At 36.1% G+C, this 24698-nt stretch overlaps 2 protein-coding genes across 2 annotated transcripts in view; one reads left to right on the top strand and one right to left on the bottom strand.

The window, feature by feature from the left end:
- Positions 1-21191, bottom strand: LOC149828920 (uncharacterized). Its single transcript, XM_090017801.1, has 8 exons — positions 20916-21191; positions 6153-6231; positions 1215-1268; positions 1048-1139; positions 836-949; positions 595-662; positions 411-522; positions 1-314 (listed from the first exon to the last, which is right to left on the bottom strand). The coding sequence occupies exons 1-8, from the start codon at positions 21108-21110 to the stop codon at positions 219-221; spliced, it is 810 nt and encodes a 269-aa protein (XP_089873927.1). The 5' UTR covers positions 21111-21191; the 3' UTR covers positions 1-218.
- A 1111-nt stretch (positions 21192-22302) lies between these two features.
- Positions 22303-24698, top strand: part of LOC149828919 (E3 ubiquitin-protein ligase HOS1-like) — a 39140-nt gene continuing 36744 nt past the window's right edge. The window contains exon 1 of the mRNA XM_090017800.1: positions 22303-22584. Within this exon, the coding sequence (XP_089873926.1) occupies positions 22516-22584 (69 nt within the window). The 5' untranslated portion in view covers positions 22303-22515. The remainder of the gene's footprint in view (positions 22585-24698) is intronic.

Raw genomic sequence — 24698 nt, 5'->3', positions numbered from 1 at the left:
TTTTTACTACGAAATGTAGTTTGTTCTTCAACAGAGAGATCAGAGGTTTAACCACAGCAGCAGGCAAATAAAACGAGGATGGTCAAGTTAGTGCAAGTAATACAAAGATACTAAGTCATCAAAAGAGATCCTTTAGAGGAGAAGAGGAAAACTTTTATTTCATGTTTCATCCCATCCTCTTAAGTGACGGGTAAACTGTTAATGCGTCCTCATTGACATCACCGATACAGACTCTCGGATCGGAGGTTTTCTGCTATCTCTGTCTCCCATCTATCCCCATTTTCCAGAAGCTTCTCTTTATCATAAAGCAACTCCTGCGACAATGCATGTTTGGAAAGTTAACACAATGCCACCAACAAAAGAACAGAAACTGGAAATCAAAAGAACAATACATAAGGTCCAAACACCACCTCATGTGTCTCCGTAGCAAACTCAAAGTTGGGTCCTTCCACAATGGCATCAACAGGGCAAGCCTCTTGACAGAATCCACAGTAAATGCATTTTGTCATGTCGATATCATACCTGCAACCCCACAGTTGAATCAATTGGATCACTCCATCCCATGTTAGTGTTTGGAAACACTTGAACTCCTACCTGGTTGTTCGACGACTGCCATCTTCTCGTTCCTCAGCTTCAATTGTGATTGCTTGAGCTGGGCAGATCTGATCAAATAATAAATCCATCTTGAGAAAAAGAAATGAGACTACCAACTTTAAAACACCAGCAGCGTGTATTTGTAACTAAAAATATAACTCAGTTCATGTAAGCATAGCTGAATAAAGCCATCAATCAAGCTTTGCTTTCGAAAAAGATAAACAAAAAAAAAAGGAACTACCGCTTCACAAAGCTTGCAAGCAATGCAACGCTCCTCTCCTGTTGGGTAGCGGCGCAGTGCATGTTCTCCACGAAAACGAGGGCTCAAAGGTCCCTTCTCAAATGGATAGTTAATCTGAAGAAAGAGTAAACTTGTAAACCATCACATGATCAACACCAGATACAAGAAAAGAGTATAAAAAAAAGTGTGTAGAAATGCCCCAAGTGACTTACAGTAACTTTCTTCTCAAAGAAGTACTTCAGTGTCAGCATTAGACCCCTCACCATTTCAGTTAAAAACAACGTATTTATACTCCGCTCAAAAACTGCAAGATAGACAATTTTATCAGTAAACATTCAGCAAGAGGAACAAACAAAATTATTTATATCAAGTATTTTACCAGCACTCCAATCCTTGGAGATCTCCTTTGCCAGTTTCTCTCTTTCCTCGTCATCTAAAACAACAACAAAAAAACATGCACATATATAGCATCTCAGTCAAAATCCTTTTGCTACATTATTCAATATTTGTCCCTATAAAAATTAGTCTAAGATAGATGCATCTGAAGATCCAGCCTTCTAAGAGTAAGAGCTGACAATATTTACCACCAATGAGCTAACCAACCAAAGTCATCCTCAAAACAACCATAACAAGGTAATGGAAGGAAATATGAACATGTACCAATGAAATGTTAAGTCAATGTCAAATTTAATATTCAGGCCAGTAGTAAATTTTGTTTTCCATCAAAAAGAAAATAGAGGAACCAGAATACAGTTTAAATAAACACCTTACTTGCCATCATACTACTAAGTTCTGCATGCTATCAACAATAGATGAACAGAGTCCCAAGCTGTCAGAATGATGCATGAATGAACTCATGTTTTCCATTAGACCCAGTAAATGCTGCTGCATTTGACTATATGCCTGGCCAATTCAGGATTAAGCAGTCGTATTGAGTGGTGAAACATTTTTATTTTCACACAACCATGGTACTGGCAACAATGCCAAATAAGATATTGATGCAATTAAATTTGAAACACCTATATACTATATAGAGTTGAGGTAGAACAATTGATCAACTTTCAAATATTAAAACAAAGCTTTGTAAAAGAAGATTTCTTATATTCATGTCATAATCACAAATATGAGTGATATTTCAGGAAAATTGCATTTTTATAAGATTCAAAAAATTGAAAAAGAATATCGTGATATTTTCAAAATATCACCACATTGAAAATATAAGGAAATATCAGAAAATCTCAGGACAATATTGAACAATATCAGCATATTGTATTTAAAAAACATAAACAAAGTATTCTACTTTGATCACATTTTTCTATGTTATTGATGAATTTAGATTTCTTCCTAATATTTTGACAAATAAAATTTCTTTCTTTTCTCCTGTTTTGCCAAGATCTTTCCAAAATCTACAGAAAAACTATAATAGCCCAAGAAATAGTATCGCCAAGATATTGTTGTGACTGATAACGGTACCATGATTCATACTGAGATACGATCTTATGTTGATGCTACCTGATGTCGTGGCTACTGATGACCAAATTTAACACTACGAATATGTATAAATTTCAAGAGCTTTCCATGAGAAGATACTTCAGATTGCACTGAGCAGCAGCTTACAAATATTTGATTGAGAGGTCTCCATAGCTGAGTTAAGCAGTATAACTGGCAACTGAACTCAAAACCCCACTGTCCCTTGGCAAGTAAATGGCCAAATGAATTTCTGGACCTACAAAACTAACAAGGGGATAGGCAGAAAAATAGCTACCTGGATTGCTACAGGTCTAATTAATGACAATGGCTCAACATCTGATTATATTGATTGTTTTAATTCAGTTGAATCTAGAAATCAATTCCATGAAACAAGCCTCTTCATGTTAAAAGTAATCAAGCTCGCATAGACAAAGACAATTTCAAAGACCTATGCTGGACCTTCCATTTTTCTTACATCAACCAGTTTTTGTGCTTGTGACATGCAAAAATCATCAAGCATAGACTAGTTTTAAAGCAACATTTTTTTATTTTACAAAGCCATCAGAAGTGGATCACTACATAGAATTCTAATCCCTCTAGATCTGATTTAGACTGCAAGACTCTGATCCCTCTAGACCTGATTTAGTCTGCAAGTTAATCAAGACAAAGATAAATTTCAGTAATTGATCAAACGGCTACAAATTCTTCCCCCTTTAAAGTTTTAGGTAACATAAAGATGAGTTGAAAAACTTAAAAATCCCCACAAAGACATCTAAAACATTTGACCAAGGCAACAAGCAGCAATAGTTCTTGATCCAAACCAAAGCAGGGCAGTCTCAGGATAAACACAAAAGTGGAAAAATGAAATAGGCAGGTACTGTTCTCCATCTTAAGTAATAACTATTAGTTGGAAATAACTATACTCATATTCCTTCATCTCTTTATATTGAATGTTATACATCTTTGTAACATCTAATACATGGCTGACAAAGAATGCAGGAAACTCATAACCATTCCAAGATCTTGCAGTTAACTGATGACTACAAGTAACATGAGATGCTTATTTCTCAGGTCTGCAACATCCATAAAGGTAGCATTGTTAAGGTAAAGAGATTTATTGCATGAGAAAGGAGTGCAAGGCCACAACCAAGACCATTATCAACTCCCACCCTATACACATGTTGCATCTTTTTATGTGATTTAGAAACTAATGATATCTTGAGTCCATCTAATAACATCACTCCATCTGCAACTGCAATAATCGTAACCTCCATTATGCACATTTGTTTCTCAAATAGCTCATCTCCTAAGCATAATCTTAGTCTATGTTTCATCCCATTTTTTGATGTATCATGATTTGAAATACCAGACAATGTGGCAGCGGTTCCTTCTAGCCCTTCCAACCCTGCCTGTCACACACCCTCATTCTCTTGACTAATTATCATGCAGCTGAGTTTTCACTTCGCAGGAACATAATATTGATTAGAACCTTGCAGTGGCAGCCACGTGTCAGAACTGACTACGTACCTGGTGTTCGACAATGGCTGCACATAGAAGGCATGAAGAAGAAGAGAAGAGGAATCAAAGAGAGAAAGAGGAGATGAAGAGCCGGTAAAAGTCCCAAGGCCTGATTCAGTTGGGATGTTGAGTATTATTTATAGTAGGACTCTTGGGTGTCCGTATGCCAAATTATTAAATTGCTAAAAAAATACAAAAACAGTTTACGTACATAACATGACTATATTACTTGTGGAAAATACAGAAAATGCCAATTATATTCGATCTTACACATGATCTAAGGACACCAAGAGTTTGCCTTTAATGAAGTTATGTCAAATAGGAGCTAGGGTTTTAGTCATGAATCATGATATCAACAACTTGCAGTTTAGTACCAAAGAACTTTGGCTCAATTTCTTAAGCTTCTATTGAACAAAGTGTTTATCTATTTCAATATGTTTGGTTTGTCTTATTTATTATATTGTACAAGAACCCTAGAGATAGAAATAGCATTGCGTTTAGCACAATAAAGTATAGATTTACAAAGACAGAAGGAAATGTCAATCCACAGAACTTAAACTGTCATAAATGCATAATATCCAGCTTCTGTTCAAAATCTGGCCATAGTTTTTTTTCCTGCTACTACAAGAAACTGGATGTTCATTCACGTAGACACAGTATCCTGAAAGGCTGAAACTGACCTCTTTGTTTTGGAATCTCCAATCTGATCAATATCAAAATATGTTATAATGGTGAGCTGGGCTGATTTGAAACAAATGAAGATTGTCTATACATAAGTCTCCCAGTGGAGGTCTCTCCAATATAAACCAAAAGCCTCTTAACTGCATCTGGATGGGAGGTTCCACGCGAGTGCATAAACTATGACACGGGTTCATGGAATAAACTATAGTGGGTCTATGAAACTTAAGTACTAGAAAGCACCTACTGCACTTCTGTACTCCTTGGGATGCTGCAGCAACTCTCCAGCATCGTCTCTCAGTCTAATCCTTAAGGTTATAGGGCTTTGCATATGTTTGCAATTAATCATACTTGTATGCTTGAGTAGGTCAAGTGCATAGTTGTGCTGTGTGAGAGCCATGAAATTAGCCCTCTTGTAAACCTCAATGTCCAGAAAGTGATGCAGTGATCCCAAAAATACCATTTGGAACTATTCCTGCAAAAAAAAAAATGCCTGCGAAATATGACCTTTACTGCTACTAATAATCATGATGTCATCCACATATTAATAAGATAACATTATGCCATGTAACCTAGCTGAAATAAATAATGGATAACCAAAAATGCTACAAACAAACCCATGAGATGGGACAACCAGGCTATATATAGTCATCTTTGAGTCAAATCACTTTCTTTTGTGGATCTCATTGAGTATAACTAGAAGGTTGCTCCATGTACACTTCTTTGAGATATTTATGCAAGAAATCATTTTTTATGTCCATTTAATGTAAATTAAAATTTTCCTATGTGGTAGCCAATTTTTTATCTCATCAATGACATGAAAACCCATCAATTACGTGAAGAGAACACGAGCATGATCTTAATTTGGCTAGGTCAGAATTAGTACGGAAAAATAGGTTATGGCATGTGTAGTTGCTCTTTGCATCTTGGTGGTTTAGATGGCTTGAAAGAATACAAGATTCTTCAACAGAAGTAAGAATATGGAAATCCTCTATTCATGTCCATAATCAGAATAAATCAAATTTACATTCTTTGGACTCATGGTAGAAAATATTCCTACAGTAAGAGAGTGCTATTTATAGGGTTCTCTCAGCTTCAAAATTGTGATTTTTTATTTGCTAAAGTTTATTGTGGTTGGTAACTCATCACCCCTTCCCCCTCTTTCATTTTTTCTGACCTATTATCCAATACTGAATGATCAAGTATTCCTTTTCTGTCACATGAAGGAAAGAAAATAGACTAAAACTAAGATACAGGTTATATCAAAACCTGTAACCACTTACACAATTTTTCAAGCTTGCTTCGTGGAGTGTGTCATATAACTCATGCAAAAATGTTTCTCAAACACAGGTTCCTACATGATTCAACCCGCTTTTGCACAACTTGATAAAACACACATGATGTGAACAGTTTTTCCAATATTTCTCTAACTTAAAACATTCAAACTTTCAAAGAGTTAGCATCACCATGTCCTCTTGGTATTTTCTTATCATAGACTAAACAAGCATCTAGTTGGATTTGTATCAATAATGTATTCGACTTTGATGAAGATATTTTGCAACAGAAGGCAGGTCACCTTAAAATGTCATGTCTGCAGAGACAAAAACAACAGGGATTCAAATAATTTATGTGAGAGAAAAAAATTCTGTACCTATGCTTGTAGAGTAAAATCGTGAGCCAAATGAAAGCCCATATCTATGTCCACCTTGTAAAGATAGCACAGCAGCAACCTTCAACAAGTTTAACCACATAATCATTCAATTTAAAATCCCTTTTTAAACGTAAATGTCAAATAGAGATGTTTAATAATGAAAAGCAAATAAAGCACTCCTCAGAAGGAAGAAACTCAAGGTTGCAAAGCATTTCAAGATGTGGCTAGGAACCCTAACAGTCATGGATTTGTTAGAAACTTAGATGTATCCCAAAACCCAAACTAAAAGAAGAACGTTTATGCCTTTGAGTAAACCTGATTAAATACCAAAAATAGAGGTAAGCACATAATTAAGTAAAATTTTAAATTCACTATGCAGCACGATTTTAAACAACTATAAGACAAATCAAATTTTTGGATATACTACCACATAAAAATAGCTGGAAAGTTGCATAAAAAATTAATGATATATCATGAAAATTTCTGACCAGTAATTTTCAACATGAGGAATGCTGCTATGGTCAAGGCCATAGAAAGTTTTTGATAAATCATTAAAAAAATGAAAACTAACTAACCAGAGTGTCAAGCCATGCGATGAACAATAAATTTAAAGAGACAAAGCTGAGAAGCAATATTGATCCTCCACACATAGAATTAGCCAGATGGCTCATAAAAGGAATGCTAAAGCTGTGAAGGAGGTCCACTTTCCATGACTTCAGACAATAGATGAGAATGGTTTCATATAACTGTTTTTCTGCTTACCAATTATGTTGTATAAGCATGTATAACCACCAATGACTTTCAAAGCAGGCATTCAAAGAAAATTATTATTCAGCCGAATATTATCTATTATATTAACATATAAAGGAAATGCTTTGTAAATGATCAATTTATATGGGCCATGGGATGGAATGATATTTTTAAGGAAAACAAAAGTCACATTACAAGTAAAATAAGTATAGCAAAATAGGTGAGCAAGATAAATAAAAGTTGGACATGTATCAGTTAGAAGCCAATAAAAGTCGATCAGTTTGTATGCCCGAAAGCTGGAATTGTTTGTCTTCAATAAAGTATCATTGATTCCACTTAAGCCATCTGAAATTTTTGATGACTTTGGTGGAACAAGTTTGAATGCATCACACTTTTGATTATCACTTGAGAATGGTCTACTATAGATGGTTCTTACAACACTTCAACTAATGGAAAAATTTTGAATGTCTTTATCTCTTTCACATATTAAGATATTACAATGGATGGATTCAACAAAACTACAAGGAGTAAATGACAGCAAATGGTGTGTTCTCCAAGATATGAGCCTTTTAGACTCTCCTGAGGACGCATTGACTCATTTTGATGCATAAATTTGTCATCATGCTCAATGATAACAGGTGAAAACCTAAATTTGTCAGCAAGGGGTGCCACAAGTTGTGGTTGGAGTAGGCAACGTCACAAGTTCTCTATATGAGCACTGGTTCAATATTTCTTGCACTATGAAGTGCTTCCAACTTGTTCTCAGTCAATCACCACTCTGGTAATTCCCTTTTTGGTTTATCGGTGCTCACTTTTTCTTCTTTTTATCAAATTTGAGTACATCCAAATGATTATGTTTTTAATGCATTAAGTTTTCTTTTCCTTTCTTCTGGACTTTGATCGAAATTTCTAATCCTTAGATGGACTATGGGATTAGACCATTGTTGCACTTAATTATGCTTCATTAACTACATTGCAATCATACATGATTGTGTTCGAGCTTCTTGCATGTTTGTTGGGTTCATGTTTGAGTCGCTATGTTTATCAAGACATACTACTGAACATAGGTCCAAGTATGGGACTGGACTTGTTGAAACAAAGAATAGATTGGGTGATTGGTTGCAACTCTTGGTTGGATTAATTTAAATTTTTCAATGAGAGAAAACCCTAAAAGGCACATATTCCACGGCATCCGAACATAAGGCCATATAAAGCTAGCAAAGGATTTGGCCATCTTAGGATTTGATATCTGGATAAAAATCAGGCCTTGTGTTTCATTTATTTTGTGAGAATCAGCCACTATGGGGAGAAAGAGAGAGAGAGAGAGAGAGAGAGAGAGAGAGAGAGAGAGAGAGAGAGAGAGTCCTTGTTTTCTCAAAACATAAAAATGCTGAACTGACTTCATGACCTGCAGGTAGACATGCCAAGGAGTGTTTTATAATGCAACAGCTCTAACAGTGGCCTTGTTACGTTGACGCAGTTGAAGGAGGCAGCATGTCGTTACAGGAGCTTAGATGGATCAGCGATAAACAATTGGTGAGAGAGAGTGGTAAATTTAGTTTCATAACCAAACTTGGGTTAACAAACCTAAATTATCTTGATGGAAGTTCCTTTTGCGATAACAGAGAAAAAACTTAGGTGTGTGCACATTTTTCAAAAGTTAGGTGCATTTTTTATTATCGCCTAAAAGCTAGATGCATTTTTTCGAAATTTCCTTTGATGTTCATATGTTACATAAAGCATTCACAAGGCATAAAATCACAATATTATCAATATCTTACCATGAGTTCCGTTCAAGAGAACAAAGGGATGTACAATCCATGATTATCCAAACCATATAACGAAAGTAGAAGCAGTCTTATATATCAAATGTAATCCTTGGCAATCGAACACTAGCCAATTCATTGAGTCTCAAAGCTATAGCATGGATCCAAAGGACATAACCAATCAAAATCATGGATTTACCTTGGAAAATTGAAAATTTACTATAACATTTTGCCATATTTTACAACATTTACCATAAATGAATTACCAAGTGTAATTCGTGTAATTCATGTAATTCAAATACTTCCCCTCAAGTTGGAGCATGTGAATCTACTATGCCCAACTTGCCTTTTAAGTTGGAGCATGGGAATCTAGTATGCCCAACTTGCCTTTTAACTTGGCAAATTGATCACGTCCCAGCACCTTGGTAAAAATATCTGCACATTGATTTAAAGCGGCAATATATTGAGTTTGAATTAAGCCACTCTGCACCTTGTCTCGTATGATGTAGCAATCTATTTCGATGTGCTTACTACGCTCATGAAAAAACGAATTAGCAGTGATATAGAGGGTTGCATGATTATCACAATATAAAATCATGGGTTGGGGATGTTGAATTCCAAGGTCATTCAATGAATATTTTAACCATGTGAGTTTGCAACTTGCAGAAGTCATAGATTGATATTTTGCTTCTACCGATGACCTTGAAACCATGGTTTGCCTTTTGGATTTCCATGAAATGGGGCTATCTTTTATCACCGTACAATAACTTGATGTGGAACGTCTGGTCCTTGGACAAGCAGCCAAATCTGAATCACAATATCCAAAAAATTTGTAATTCACTTGATGAAGACAACAAAATAGCATGTCCTGGTGTGGCCTTAAGATAACGCAGGAGACACAAGGCTGCATCCATATGAGGCATTCTCAGTTGGCTCATGAATTGACTAAGCTTATGTATAGCATAGACTATGTCAGGATGTGTGATGGTAAGATAAATAAGCCTACCAATCAAACGTCTGTATTGGCTGGCATCACGAAGTAGATCTCCATCATTGTTGGTAAGTCTCAATTTTTGTTCCAAAGGGAAATCAACAGGTTGGACCCCTAGATATCACATGTTTTCTAATATATCCAACGTGTATTTGCAGTGCAAAAGAAAAATCCCATGCTTCGATCTAGCCACTTCGAGCCCCACAAAATTTTTAAGAAGACCCAAATCTTTAAGACAAAATTTGTCATTAAGAAATGATTTCAAAGCCTCAATGTGATTGATATTGTCTCTTGCAATGATGGTATTGTCTACATAGGCGAGTACAAATATGCATGTCATTGCTTATCCTTGAAAATAATGAATAATACAAGATGAATCTGATTTGCTTAAATGAAGTAAGAAAATTTTGAAAATCAGTTTCACGATAACTACTTCAAATTATAGATGGACTTATTTAAGCAACAAACTAGTTGCTCCCCTTGTCGAGCAAATCTCGGTAACAATTTTATATACACTTCATTGTTTAAGTCACCATGCAAGAAGGCGTTGTTGACGTCTATTTGAAATAGACATCAATTGTGCATTGCAGCTATGGAAACCAAACATCCTACATTGATGAGCTTAGCAACCGGGACAAATGTTTCATGGCAATCAAGACCTTCAATTTTGATATACCCTTTAGCAACTAACCGAGCTTTATAACACTCAATTGATACATCATATCCATATTTGACTTTTTTGATTCATCTACAACCAATTAGTTGCTTTCTTGCAAGTAAATTAGTTATCATCCAAGTATTACTTTCTTATAATGCACGGGCCTTCGTTGTCATAGTCGCTTGAGTGAAAGCTTTTGGTTATGAGTTTCAGGTGACTGTAAAAACTTTTCATAACAAAGGAATTAGCTAAGAGGATGAAGAGTACCTTTTAACACTATCACTCAAGCAATCCGATTGCCAAACAGGCGTTGCGACGTAACACTTGTAGTCCTTGAGATAACTTGGTTGTGATAGTTGCCTAAGTGAACGCCTGACTTGGGTTTCTTGTTGGCCCGACCCGGCCCAATTAGGACCACGGGCCGTGGGCCAAAGATTTTTCAATGGGCCGGCTTAAACCGAGCCTAGACCTGGCCCGTCAATTGATGGGCCAGACTTTGATCGGGCTGGCATGTTGCTGACCCCTAGTTGGGATGAATCTGAATGTGAATTTGAGTTTGGATCTTGGATTGGATCATAGATGGAATTTGAATATATATTCTTAATAAGACTTAGATTTGGATTTTGGATGGGTTTTTGAAAATCCATAGTTGATGATTTTGAAATGGGTAATGGGAGAACAATATTATTGTCCTTGTCTAGAGCATATTATTCATGAAATGGGAACTCACTTTCATGGAACTTTACGTCCCAACTAATAAAAACGACATGGTTGTCACGTTCATACAACTTGTGTCCAATTTGGCCATATGGGTACTCTATAACAATGTATTGTCGAGCACAAGAAACAAATTTGTGCATATAATGAATGTTGTGTGCATAAAAAAGACAACCAAACATTATAAGGTAATTATATTGTGGTTGTTTGTTATGCAAAACTTCATAGAAAGTTTTTCCTGACAAAGGAGTACACGAAGCCTATTGATAAGATAAATAGCCATTAAAACACATTCCCCACAATTTTTTAAAGGAATATTTGCTTAAAAACAAAGGGCTTGGGTAACATTCAACAAATCAAGATGCTTACATTCGACGACCCCATTTTTGTTGTGGCGTCGATACACATTTATGATGATAATTGATGCCTTATGACGAAGATACTATTGCATATTATTTTAAAAAAATCAGATTCATTGTCGCTTCAAAATTTTTGAACATGAGTATCAAATTGATTTTCGACCATGAAATAAAGCATTAAACATGGGTATATGTTTCATATTAGTATCACATCAAATATACCCATGTAGATCGATTAAAATCGACAATGGTCAGGAAATAATGTGCTCTCAACAAGGACAACGTTTGATATCGTCCCCATATATCACAATGAATTAATTTGAAAGGAGCAAACATAGAAATAGAACTATGAAAATGGTAGCTTAGTCTGCTTAGCAAGATGACATATAGAACATTTTCGATAAATGCACAATCGTCAATCTTATTTAATTTAATCAAGTCTCGAAGTCAATTATTAGGTAAATGACCAAGATAAAAATGTCAAAATTTTGATATGGAAAGAGAAGAAGCATTCAAAACAACATTATCACCATTTATCTCAATAACGTATAACTTGTTTTGCATCTTACCCGCTCCAATCGTCCGCTTCAAAATTAGGTCCTGAGACACCGATGGGCCTTCATTAAATATAATAATGCATTTTAAGTCATAAAGAATTTTTTAACTGATATGAGAATGAAACAGAAGTTGGGAACAAATAGGACATTAGATAAAGATGTATTAGAAGATAGAAGAACATCTTCGATATGAAAAACAAGAGTGGTCATCCCATCGGGTCAACCAACGGGAGGAGTGGTTGGGATAGCTGAATGGTTCCCCAGTTCACTCAAGAGCTATGTCATAGGGATTCGGCCAGACAGGTGCCACACCCGTGTCGATGCGACGCGATGCGGGTGCGCGTGCGGCACCGGGTGCAGTCAACCCGACCCTGGGTGCGTTGACCGCACCCAGGGTCATTTTGGTCCAATTTTTTGATTTTTTTTTAAAATTTTGCCCTATGAAATGGGCTGCGGAATTTAAAAAAAAATCTGCTGACAGCTGACCACGCAGCGGGACCCGCCCCTTGCTGGATTTTGATTTTGATTTTGGCCTTGATAGCTTCTGTCTCTTTAGAGTTGCCTATTCCCTGACGAGGACTTCCAGATTCTTCACCTCTCCCCACCCCTTGCTGGATCCCTGCAGGTAGTGATGAGAGAATGAAAGGACGGAACAACCGAAGCGTGGATGCCTGCTTGTTGCTGCTGCTCTTGTTTTATAAAGGGGCACTTGTGTCCACAACATCTGACGAGCTTTGTTGGCATCCCATGCTATTCCTGCCTCCAAACAATGAATTCACAATGTTGGAAAACATACTGTTAACTTGGAAATGATGATCCATCTTCCTCAAAAATTAAAACCAAAATTCAAGAGCCTTTTGAAGTCTTTATCCTTCAACCATCCAGATCTTTCTTCGTCAAGGATTTTCTCTCTCCATAATAAATGATAATGGTGGTGGTAGCCTTGGTGGCTATTAGTATTCACTTTTCTCCTGACGAGATGGGTGCTCTAGCCGTAGCCTGGTATAGACCTCTGTTTTCCACATGTCAAATCCAATAAATTTCTTTTAGCTGTCATCCAGAGTCCAAACCGAAGATCTGTGTGCAACTGTATATAAAATGAAATTTGAAGAACCCTAGGCAGTGGCGTGGTAGTGGCGGTGGAGCCGTAGGCCTCGTGAAGACTCTCTCTCCAACAAACCACATCAAACCTTTCACTTATATTTTTTTTTCGTGAAGACCAGGGAGTTTCAGACATGATTGAATCATGACAGTCAGCAAAACACAACAGTCTGAGTCGATCAGATTGCCAATCCTTTCGGTTCATCAATTTTGTCTCGTTGCGCTAAAGTACACAACAAGCAGAACGTGGGTAACAAGTCTTCAAACAAACACACCAACAAAAACTGGTTATAAGTCTATATATATATATATATATATATATATATATATATATATATATATATATATATATATATATATATATATATATATATATATATATATATATATATATATATATATATTCCGCACCCGGGTTTTTTGGAAGTGCCACATCCCCGCACCCGCACCCGCTCCCGCATCCGCACCCATGTGACATAGCTCAAGAGCAATATCAAATATTCTTATCCTTCATATCCCAAGGTAACCAAGGTCCACATTTGAACTTAGCATGTCACATTCCCAATCCTTCGACTCTTCTTTTCATTTCCCAGTCTTGAGTCATACATACAGGTTCCACCAATCATATGACCCATTCATTATTTAATTTTATATCAGTTATCCCAGCTTCTTGTCCTCCCATTGGTTTACCCGATGGGATGACCACTTTGGTTTTTCATATCATAAATGTTCTTTTTGTTAAAATATTGTGTATATATTTATACTTAACTGATATATGTATATTTATACAATATACATATATCAAGGGTATTTTAGGCATTTAATAATATGTAATTTAGTATAGTCCAATAGGGATTGTAAAGTCTTTTTGTTTTCTTTATTTTTGTTTTTTTATTATGTAAATTCAAGAGGACTGTTGGACTGCCTCCAAGGCATGTAAATAGAGCCTCACTCCTCTATGTAAAATATGCTTTTTCTAAAGCATTTTGTGTGTTAATACAAAATCTATTTTTATATTGTGCTCTTGTGGATTTTGTTCCTTTGTGCTCTTGTGGAATTCGTGCTTTTGTATATCTCTTTTATGAGATTGTCATCAGACCATAGTATATTTGTGTAGCCCTTAGTTGGCATTGTGATCGTGTACTCTTGTTTCATTACATGGTATCAAAGCTAGGCTCTTGAAGTGGTGAAAGCTATCTTGGTATTACTCTCCTTGTGGTGGTGCTCTTAAATCTTTAGTCCTCAAACACAAGTCTTGTTCATTATGGTTGAAAGTGATTCTGCCTCCGTCACCTCATACAAGCTCAATGAAAACAAATATTTGATATGGGCGATCGCTATAAAAAATCACATCAAAGGTAAAAAGCTTTGGGGGTTTGTTAGTTGAACCACTAATGAACCTCAACTTAAATTAACAAGAAGAGAAGGAGATTAAGTCAAAGCCCTATCCGAAGAAGAAAAAGAAAAAGCTTTGCAAGAATACCAAAACAAGTTGAAGGATTGGGAAGCTAGCAATGCTTAAATTCTCTCATGGTTCATGAATTCCATGGAGTTCAAGATCGCCACCAACATCATCAAATTTAAAAGGGCATGTGATGTATGAATCTTACTAAAAAGCACCTTTATTCAAAAAGATATGACTAAGCTATATTATCTTCAAAATAAGGTACATAATATAAAACAAGGAGATAAAAATGTAAGAGACTTTTATGGTATTTTATCTTATATTTGGGATGAACTAACTATGTTAGAACTAAAATAGGAAGGTCCAGCTATTGAAATGAGAAAATTACAAGTTGAAAGAGAAGATATTTTCTCTTTTCTTTACGGTCTCCGACCGGAATTTGAGCAAGTTAGGTCCTCCTTGCTTCATAAGACTTCGACTCCTTCTATAAGTGAGGCTCTTGCTCAAATTTGTCAAGAAAAAACAAGACTAGAAATGCACAAGTCTAATGATGAAGTTCTTGCTGTAACAAGACCTGAAAATTTTGTAAAAACTTATAAACCACCTCACTTTGAAAGAAAATTCAATGGAGAAGGACATAATCGGGGAGGATACAAAGGTAAAATTACTCGTCATTATTGTAAAGAACCGGGGCATATAAGACCGGATTGTCCCAAGCTCAAGAAAGTGGTCGTCGTAAGTGAAGAACCTCAAAAATCAAAGAAAGGGGACAACTTCAATGATTTAACAATTGCCCAAATAGCGGAGGCCGTCTCACAAATTCTTAAAGCCACTCTTTCTACATCCAGTGCCGCCATGTCCTCTTCTTCTCCTCTGGGTAAGTCTTCTTAGATTTTGGATTTTGGAGCCTCTTTTCACATGACTCATAATGAGTTTCTATTATCCGATTATACTAATTCATATTTTTCATGTGTATCAACTGCTGATGGTACTTCTTTGAAAGTTAAAAGTATAAGAAACCTCAACAATATCTAAAAAAAAAAATTGTTCCAAATGTGGCGGTTATTCCAAAATTAGATTTAAACCTTTTTTCGGTATCTCAAATTTTTGATTATGGGTATAAAGTATTCTTCTCATCTAAAGCTTGTTGGGTACAAGATTTCCAGCCAGGGATGCTGATTGGGCAAGGCCATAGAAGAGGCGATCTTTAATATATGGATTCCTTATGTTTATCCAAAAACTCTTTTTGTAATCATATCAAAGACATTAATTTAGATCTTTGGCATAAAAGATTAGGACACCCAAGTATATCCAAATTATCTTATTTTTCATTTTTGAAAAAATTTTGTAAGGATAAAGAATTCGTAAGTGAAGATTTTATACTTGAAAAAATGCAAATGATGCCTTTTGGATCTAGAACTCCCTTGACTAATGAAATCTTTGAATTAGTGCATTTGGATGTATGGGGTCCCGCTCCTGTTATGTCAAAAGGTGGTTATTCATATTATGTTATATTCATAGATGATTTTAGTAGACATACTTGAATCTACTTCCTTAAACTCAAATCAGAAGTTTTTTCGTGCTTTCAAAATTTTTATAATCTCGTTAAAATTCAATTTAAAACTAATATTAAAATCTTTCGCTCCGACTGAGGGGGAGAGTTTCTTTTAAATGAATTTCAATTCTATCTAAAAACTCATGGCATTTTACACCAAAGATCTTGTCCTAGGACCTCCTAACAAAATGGTATTTTCGAAAAAAAGGACTGTCATATTATTGAAATGACTAAGACCCTACTCATTTCAAAAGAAATTTCAATTTTTTTTTGGGTTGAAGCCGCTCTCACAGCGATATATCTAATAAATAGAATGCCTTCTCAAACTTTGGAAAACAAATCCCCTAATGAAAATCTTTTTAAAATCTCTCTGAATTTGAAATGACTAAGGGTCTTTGAATGTAAATGCTTTGTGTTTCTTAAAAAATATAACGAATTCTTTCCTAAAGCTATAAAATGTGTTTCTCTTGGATATGCCAAAAATAAAAAAAGTTGTTGAATCTATGATCCAACAAATGATAAATTTTATAAATCTAGAAATGTAAATTTTTTTGAAAATGAAAATAGATTTGATCTTGGAAAACCTAAGGAAGAATCCGAATATAACTTCTTATTTGATTTGTTACCTAAATCAAATAATAAAATTATTGATAATAATGATATTGATAATTTTGAGTCTATTAATGGACCAAGTGAAGAAAGAGAATCAACTCATAACCTCTTATAATACTCTAGACGAGATAATGGAGCGCATTCAGATAATGGAGAGCATCCATGTACTTTTGAAACGTATAGTCAACCAACAAATGTTGAAGAATCTAGTGTTAGAAGATTTGAACGGATACATAGGCATCCAATTATGTTTGTCTCCTATGAATCTTTTTCTTTAAATTATAGGGCTTGTCTTCTAGCAATTCATTCATATCATGAACCATCTAACTACAAAGAAGCTAAAAACATAAAAAAATGGGTAAAAGCTATGTAAATAGAATTAGATGCATTACAAAAGGCCTATAATTCGGCAGTCAAATCTCTTCTTAAGAAAAAGAAGACAATAGGATGCAGATGGGTATTTAAAGTTAAAACAAAGAGTGACGAGTTCCTAAAAAGATATAAAGCAAGATTAGTTGCAAAAGAACATTTCCAGGAATAAGGAATAGATTATGAATTTTTTTTTACTCCAGTAGGTCGCATGACTGCAGTTAGGGCTCCAGTTGCATAGCATCCATTAGAAAATGGCCTATATATCAGTTAGATATTAAGAATGTTTTCTTAAATAAAAATTTAAATGAAAAAGTTTACATGAATCCTCCCCCTGGTCTGACTATTGAAAATAGAATGGTTCTTCATCTTCAAAAAACTTTATATGGCTTAAACAAGCTCCTAAAGCATGATATGATCGGTTTAGTGAAACTGAGTTGAAACTTAGATTTAAATCATGTTATACTGACACTGCACTTTTTGTAAGATTTACAAGTACCTCACTTATCATTCTGCTTTGTATGTTGATGATATAATCATCACTGAGAATGATCATAAGGAAATTGAATAAATTAAAATTATGCTTAAAAAATCTTTTGATATGATTGACCTTGGTTTTTTAAGATATTTTTTAGAAATTGAAGTAGCATACTTGTCAAGAGGGTACATTTTGTCTCAAATCAAGTTTGCAGCTAATATTGTTGCACGTTCGAGAATCACAAACACAAAATATGTTGATCCTCCTGAAGTGATAAATGTTAAAATAAGAGCTGATAACGAAGTTTTATTAGATGATCCAACTCCTTATAGCCAACTTATCGAATCATCAATGTACTTATCTATTATCAGGCTAGACATTGTACAAGCAATATATACTGCAAGTCAGTTTCAACATGCTCCTACATCAATTCACATGCGTGTCGTATTAAGAATAGTTTGATACACCAAAAAAACTATATCTAAAGGGTTATTCTTATCTTCTTCATCATCTTTAAATCTTATTGCTTATACTGATTCTGACTAGTGAGGAGATCCCAATAACCGTCACTCAACTACAGGTTTTTGTGTGTTTTGTAGGTGATTCCCGCATTTCTTGGCGATGCAAAAAATAACAGAAAGTATCTTTATCTTCTACGGAAGCTGAGTATAGGGCGATGACTACAACAATAACCCAGGTCGTGTGGATGAAATCATTACTTTCATATATGAGTGTTGATGTTTCAGAACCTTCAAAATTATGTTGTGATAACAAAAGTGTCATATATATAGCCAGTAATTACACATTTCATGAGCGAACGAAACATATTAAGAAGGATTGTCACTATATTCGAGAAGAATACTTGAAAGAGACTATTACTTTACCATATGTTCAGTCCGAGTTTCAAATTGCAGACTTCTTTACCAAAGCTCTTTCTCTACCAAGATTTTTGTATCTTTTTAGCAAACTTTCGATGTTTTCACCGTCAGTTTGAGGGGGAGTGTTAAAATATTGTGTATATATTTATACCTAATTGATATACGTATATTTATACAATATACGTATATCAAGAGTATTTTGGGCATTTAATAATATGTAATTTAATACAATCTAATAAGGACTGTAAAGTCTTTTTTGTTTTCTTTATTTTTGTTTTTTTATTATGTCAATTCAAAAGGACCCCTTCAAGGCATGCCCCTCTGTAAAATATGTTTTTTCTAAAGAATTTTGTGTGTTAATACAAAATCTATTTTTATATTGTGCTCTTGTGGATTTTGTACCTTTGTGCACTTGTTGAATTCGTGCTTTTGTATATCTCTTTTATGAGATTGTCATAGGTCCATTAGAGCCCATGGCATATTTGTGCACTTGTGTAGCCCTTAGTTGGCATTGTGATTGTGCACTCTTGGTTCATTACACTTTTATCTCCTGATATGTTTTTATCTAATGTCTTACGTGCTCCCAACTTCCTTCTCAATCTCATATCAGTTAACAAAATCTATTATGACATAAAATACATTGTTATATTTAATGAAGGTTTATGTGTGTTTTAAGACTCAATCTCAAACAAGATGATTGGAGCGACAAAACAAACTCTAGGGTTATTGAAATGAATGTCGATGATGTTGCTTTAAATATTGTTTTTCTTTGTTCATCAAAACTTTGGCATTGTCATCTTAGTCATTTGTCCAATAATAGACTATGAGACTTAATTACATTAAATAACGTTGATGATTGTGTATTTGTCAATAAACGTTTTATTTGTCCTCTAACTAAGCAAACTAAGGTACCATTTTCAAATAGTTCTATCTCTACATCTGCTACTTTACAATTGATTCATTGTGAAATCGGGAGATGGGTGTATTTAATGTGATACAAATCTGAAACATATACTCATGTTCAATGCTTTGTTTCCATGGTCAAAATTCAATTTGATATTCACGTTCGAAACTTTTGAAACGATAATTGATCTAAATATTTTTCAAATGATATGGAATCATATCGTCATCATAAAGACATCAATCATCAACACAGTTTTGTATCAATGATACAAAAAAATGGGGTTATCGAACATAAGTGTCATGATTTGTTGAATGTTGCCCAAGCTCTCCATTTTCACGCAAATATTCCCTTTTAGCTGATTTATCCTACTAAAAAAATCTATTTTGTTTAGGTTCTCCTTTGAGCCAATCTTATACCACTACTGTTACCTTAGTGATCACATGGAATGCATTGCAAATATAGATACTGGCATGACAACATTCTTTCTTTCTCTTCAAGATACAATGCATCGAGCTTGGAACCTATGTCCTCTAACCTCATTCACTAAGTGGAAAAGTACTCGTTCTAATGGACAGTAAGCCCTCATGTTACTTACACCGCCCAGACCTATCTATTCATTGTTTGGGCCTCTGTCCCATACATCTATCCAGAAGCAAGTGCAGTTCACAGGTTCCTCCAAATGCTGCACCTAGCCATTCACCATGTGCATCATAATCTTTTAATCAAGTTGCATTCGCACATGGCAGTTATAATGATGACATCAACTCATCAAAGCGCATAACCTTTTGCTAGGAACTTGCACAATTTCCATCAAATTCTTGATACATACAAACCCCACATGTGAGCAAATCAGTAACTAAGGTACTCACAAATCATTAATGGTAAATCAACGGCCTCATCAAACACGCAGACTTCCGACCATTTGCACATTCATTATTCTCTTTTAATGTCTCGTCTCCTTTCTTAACATTTCCTAAAGTGAAACAAAAAGGAAAAACACATCTCACGGGCTCGATAGCCTCAATCCAACACTATCATCATTCACAGCAGACAACCACAAACCAATTACAAACTTAAGGGGGTGCTTGGATTCAGCCTCTTAACCTGAAAACTGGAACAAGTTGGGACATCTGCATTCTAAAATCTAAACAATAACAGGTGGAAAAAAATTCTCCTAGTTTTCTGGATAAGTGAGTGCAACCAAAGACCACAAAACTGAAATTTACAACAATACACACCTCCACCGAATACAAAACAATTGGGAATTGAAATCGAAGATAAAAGCAACAACAGATTCAGCCTGTCAATCCAAAGCCTGAAAAAAAGTGGGGATATTTACATCATAAACCATGATGCAAAAACCCAATTACCCCACTTTCCTGGATAAGTGGATAGATTTAAACACCACCCAACTGAAACAAAAACTACACCTCTGCCAAATAAGGACATCCCGGTTTATCCTAGTCTTTTTAACAAGTGGGTGCATCTAAAAACCGTCAAACTGGGGAGAAAAAAACGATACACATCCACCAAATACGAACCGATCAGGAATCGAATTCGGAGATAAACGAACACATAACAGATTCCAGAATCGGGAAACCGTCGATCAGAAGACCATTCGTTCAAGACATCGAGAAATGAAGCGAAGGGAGGGGGAGAGGACCTGATTGCTGGGCTCGATGCCGATTGCTCGGTTGTTGGCGCCCCAAAGGTTGCTGGTCGCGCCGTGGTGGAACCCGCGGGGAGTCGGCTCGTGGTGGTTTCGTAGGGAGGCGGCCAGGGGGCTCAAACCCATCTCCCTCAGGGGCCGAGATAAGAGATCGCGGGCTCGAGAACGGAGGCAGTGTGCTGCAGCCATCCTTCTCTTTGATGCTCCTCTTCTTCTTCCTCCTCCTTTTTATTTCCTTCTTCTGGAATTTATGGGTGTTTTTGTTTCCTCTGCTACTTGAAAATTGGTGAAAATGAAATCACCGACCACAGAACACAAAAATGCCTTTCATAGGAAATAGGGCTTGTGAAACAAACGTCTGTGTGAAAAATGAGAGCAGATCAGGTGATATACTAAATCACTTTAAAGAAAATGATTTGGCATTCTCACCGTCCACAAATTGCATAAAGACCGTGGAGTCCTCATGGGATGACGCAACCTGATTTTTTGTTGGGAATGGGTATAAAAGATGCTGATTATTGGGTTTGGATTATGATATTTTATATCTGGCCCGATCCAAGCATTTTATATGCATTTTTAGTAAATGTAAGCTTCTGAAACTATATAAACTTGGGTTTAGAATTTCATTTTATTGACCCAGCAAAACCTGAACCCAAACCCGAACCCAAATCCAGTAACTCGTTATTTGGATGCGTTTTGGATGCGCCATGACGGGTTGGACACTCGACCAGCTGACAGCCCAATCCAGTGCCCAGAATTCGGATTTAGATTGGATCAAACTTAATTCATCGTGCATATCCGTATGCACCCACCAAAAAAACTCCCTCGTCCCCCACAAATAGGGGTGTCAATAGATCGGGTCTGTTTCAGACTCAAGTGAAACCAGATCCAGACCTGATTTGAGATGATGATACCGAGTCTGGACTTGTGTTCAATCCGATCCACCGTAAGAGAAACCATATCCGTATCTTATAAGGTTTACATGAACCAAATCTGAACCATACCCAGTAAAATATAAATTTTTTATCTTTTTTACATTAAAAACTACTGATCTTAGTCGAAACAGAGATTTTAATCGGACCCTTTAGGTTCAACCCAGATTCTAATGGGGCTTCCACAAACCTTAACCCTATAGGGTCTGATATAAGTCGGATCCGGGTCAAACCCGACCCATTGAAACCCTACCCACCGACACACGCTCCGCGGCATCCTCTCCAAAAGCATTCTCTCTCGCAATCTATTCGTTCTAAATTTCCCCCACAAATTAAATAAAAAAATCAAATAAAAAAAGGGAATCAGCTCAGCACAATTTAAAAGGTCCGTAGCGCCAAATTTAGGGCATCTCTCTCTCTCTCTCTCTCTCTCTCTCTCTCTCTCTCTCTCTCTCTCTCTCCGCGATCGCTTCCTCCCAAGCCAAGAATTTCACCATCGTCGTCTGCAAATTGTAGGGCTCCTTTTGTCCTCTCCGACGTTTTCGAGTTGGATTGTCTCCGAGTTCTCTTCTTCTTCTTTTTTCGGCGGTTTCTATTCGGGAAGTTTAGGGTTTCTTTTTTCAATTTCATCGGGCATTGTCTTTATTAAGGTGAGAGGCAAGATGGGGATCGGGTCGAGTGAGGGATTTACGGCGAAGCTCTCCTCTCTTCATTCAAACAGCGGTGTGCAGGTATGTCCTCTTTTTTTTTAGGGTTTTTTTCGGTTTGGTGGTTTTGTTGGTTTGATCTGTCGCGGGAATTTCTTTGTTTTTTTCGGTTTTTCTCTCTTATTTTGAGCTTGTGGTGGTTTGCATTGCGCGGTTTAAGGGTTTTTAGTATGGTAGATAGCATTGAGAAAAAAAACCCAGAAAGCTGCAAGCTGCTGCATTCCTTGTCAGAGAAATAGATATATCATATGAGAACGTACTAGTTGTTGATAGTATAGAGCCTTGATGTGAAGTGAGTAAGTTGGGGTGGATATGGAGTCTGATAACCAATAGCTCTTTGTTTCCCGTTTTGGAACCATTCCAACTAGGAACCGAAGGAAGTATTTTTTTTGGAGATCTGATACGAGCAGGTAAGAATGAAGTATTCTCGGAATTCCCATTGAATACAACATGGTGCTTTTCCCCAATTCGTTTCCTTCACTTTCAGGAATACTAAATGAAATCATACAATTGAAGCAAGCCGATTACTCAAACTCAATCACAATCATTTAATAGTACCACTAGAGTCCACGTCTTCCCCAGAGACTGTATTCTTACCGTGTGGTCAGGCACCTCTAAGGATCTTAGATCCAATTCCAAAAGCAAAGATGTTTTATGTTACCCCAAGATTTTTTGGTTGTGTATATTATGTTCATGTCTTCTCTCACTCTAGGGATAAACTTGATCCAAGAGCAGTCAAGTGCATCTTTTTAGGATATTCCACATCTCAAAAAGGGTATAAGTATCCTATAGGAAAAAAGAGATATGTTACTATGGGTGTTACATTTTTTTAGTCAAATCTCTACTTTCAACGTGAGGGGGAGTTGTCTGAAGTGGAGTTAGAACCTATTCCTTGTCTGCCTTTGACACCTTTGGATATGAATGAAAGTGAGGATCTATGTCACATGGGTGTGGGTGCTGGTGCAGCTATGCGGCACTTTAAAAAAACTTGGGTGCGGGGAGGGTATAAGTATATTATATATATATATATATATATATATATAATTTTTAACAGTTTTAAGTTAACACTGTGTATGTCTGTGCATTTTATATATATATATATATATATATATATATATATATATATATATATATAGATAAAAATGAACTTGATTAGGGTTAACTGAATCTACTTTTGGATAGAAATGGACCTCAATGTGGTTGACTTCACCTTACACAAAGGAAGATGTGTCCAAGTGTCGCACCCGCCTGGGTGCGGGTGTGACACGGGTACGGTGCCCTGTTAGAACAGTCCATGTGACATAGGTGATGATGTAAATTTAACTGAGTCTAAGGAATTGAAGACCTACGCAAAGGAGAGAGAAATGTCATTATGTTGAGTCCTCTCTATGCCACACCTATGGAGCCTACTCAAGAGTCAAAGCAAGACGTAACTCCACCTGAACAGTGTATAGTGCTTCCTACTCACACTCTTGCATACATTGATTTGCCTATAGCCTTGAGAAAAGGAAAAAGGACTTGTACCTCACATCCATTGTGTAATTTTGTCTCATATACCCGAACCTCAAAATCCTATCAAGTTTTGGTGACCAACCTTGAATCACATCCAATTTACAAGAATGTGGATGAGGCGATGCAAGACCCATAATGGAGAAAAGCAATGCAGAGTGTGATGGTTGCTTGATGAGAAATCACACATGGGAGATATCCTCTCTTCCTCTTGGAAGAAAGCCTGTGGGTTGCAAATGGGTGTACACAATTAAGTTAAAAGCATATGGTACCATAGAGAGGCATAAGGCTAGACTTGTGGCCAAGGAATATAGTCAATCTTATGGAGTGAATTGCCATGAAACATTTGCTCCAGTGGCAAAGTTGACCATAATTCAGATTTTCATAAGTCTTGCAGCACATAAAGGATGGGATATTCATCAATTGGATGTAAATAGTGCTTTTCTTCATAGAGCATTAAATGAGTATATATGTGTCTTCCACCAAGGTTCTCTTTATCACAGGAAGGAGAAGATGTGCGTAAAATAAGGCAATTTATGGGCTCAAACATTCCCCATGGGCATGGTTTAAGAAGTTTAGTTTGGTCATTATCCAGTATGGATATAGTCGAAGCGCTCTTCATAAGGCAT

The sequence above is a fragment of the Nuphar pumila genome, chromosome 9, assembly GCF_984573655.1.
Source record: "Nuphar pumila chromosome 9, dmNupPumi1.hap1.1, whole genome shotgun sequence".
Classification (NCBI taxonomy): Eukaryota; Viridiplantae; Streptophyta; class Magnoliopsida; order Nymphaeales; family Nymphaeaceae; genus Nuphar; species Nuphar pumila.
Note: the sequence above shows the minus strand (reverse complement) of the source record. Positions and strands in the feature narration are given on the sequence as shown.

Excerpts from the sequence above, each read along its gene's own strand:
- LOC149828920 (XM_090017801.1), bottom strand. The coding sequence starts at position 21,110 with ATGGCTGCAGCACACTGCCTCCGTTCTCGAGCCCGCGATCTCTTATCT. Across the intron at positions 1,269-6,152 it reads ATTTTACTCTACAAGCATAG|ATGACGAGGAAAGAGAGAAA; the intron begins GTACAGAATTTT and ends TTGTTGTTTTAG. Across the intron at positions 950-1,047 it reads TCTTTGAGAAGAAAGTTACT|ATTAACTATCCATTTGAGAA; the intron begins GTAAGTCACTTG and ends CTCTTTCTTCAG.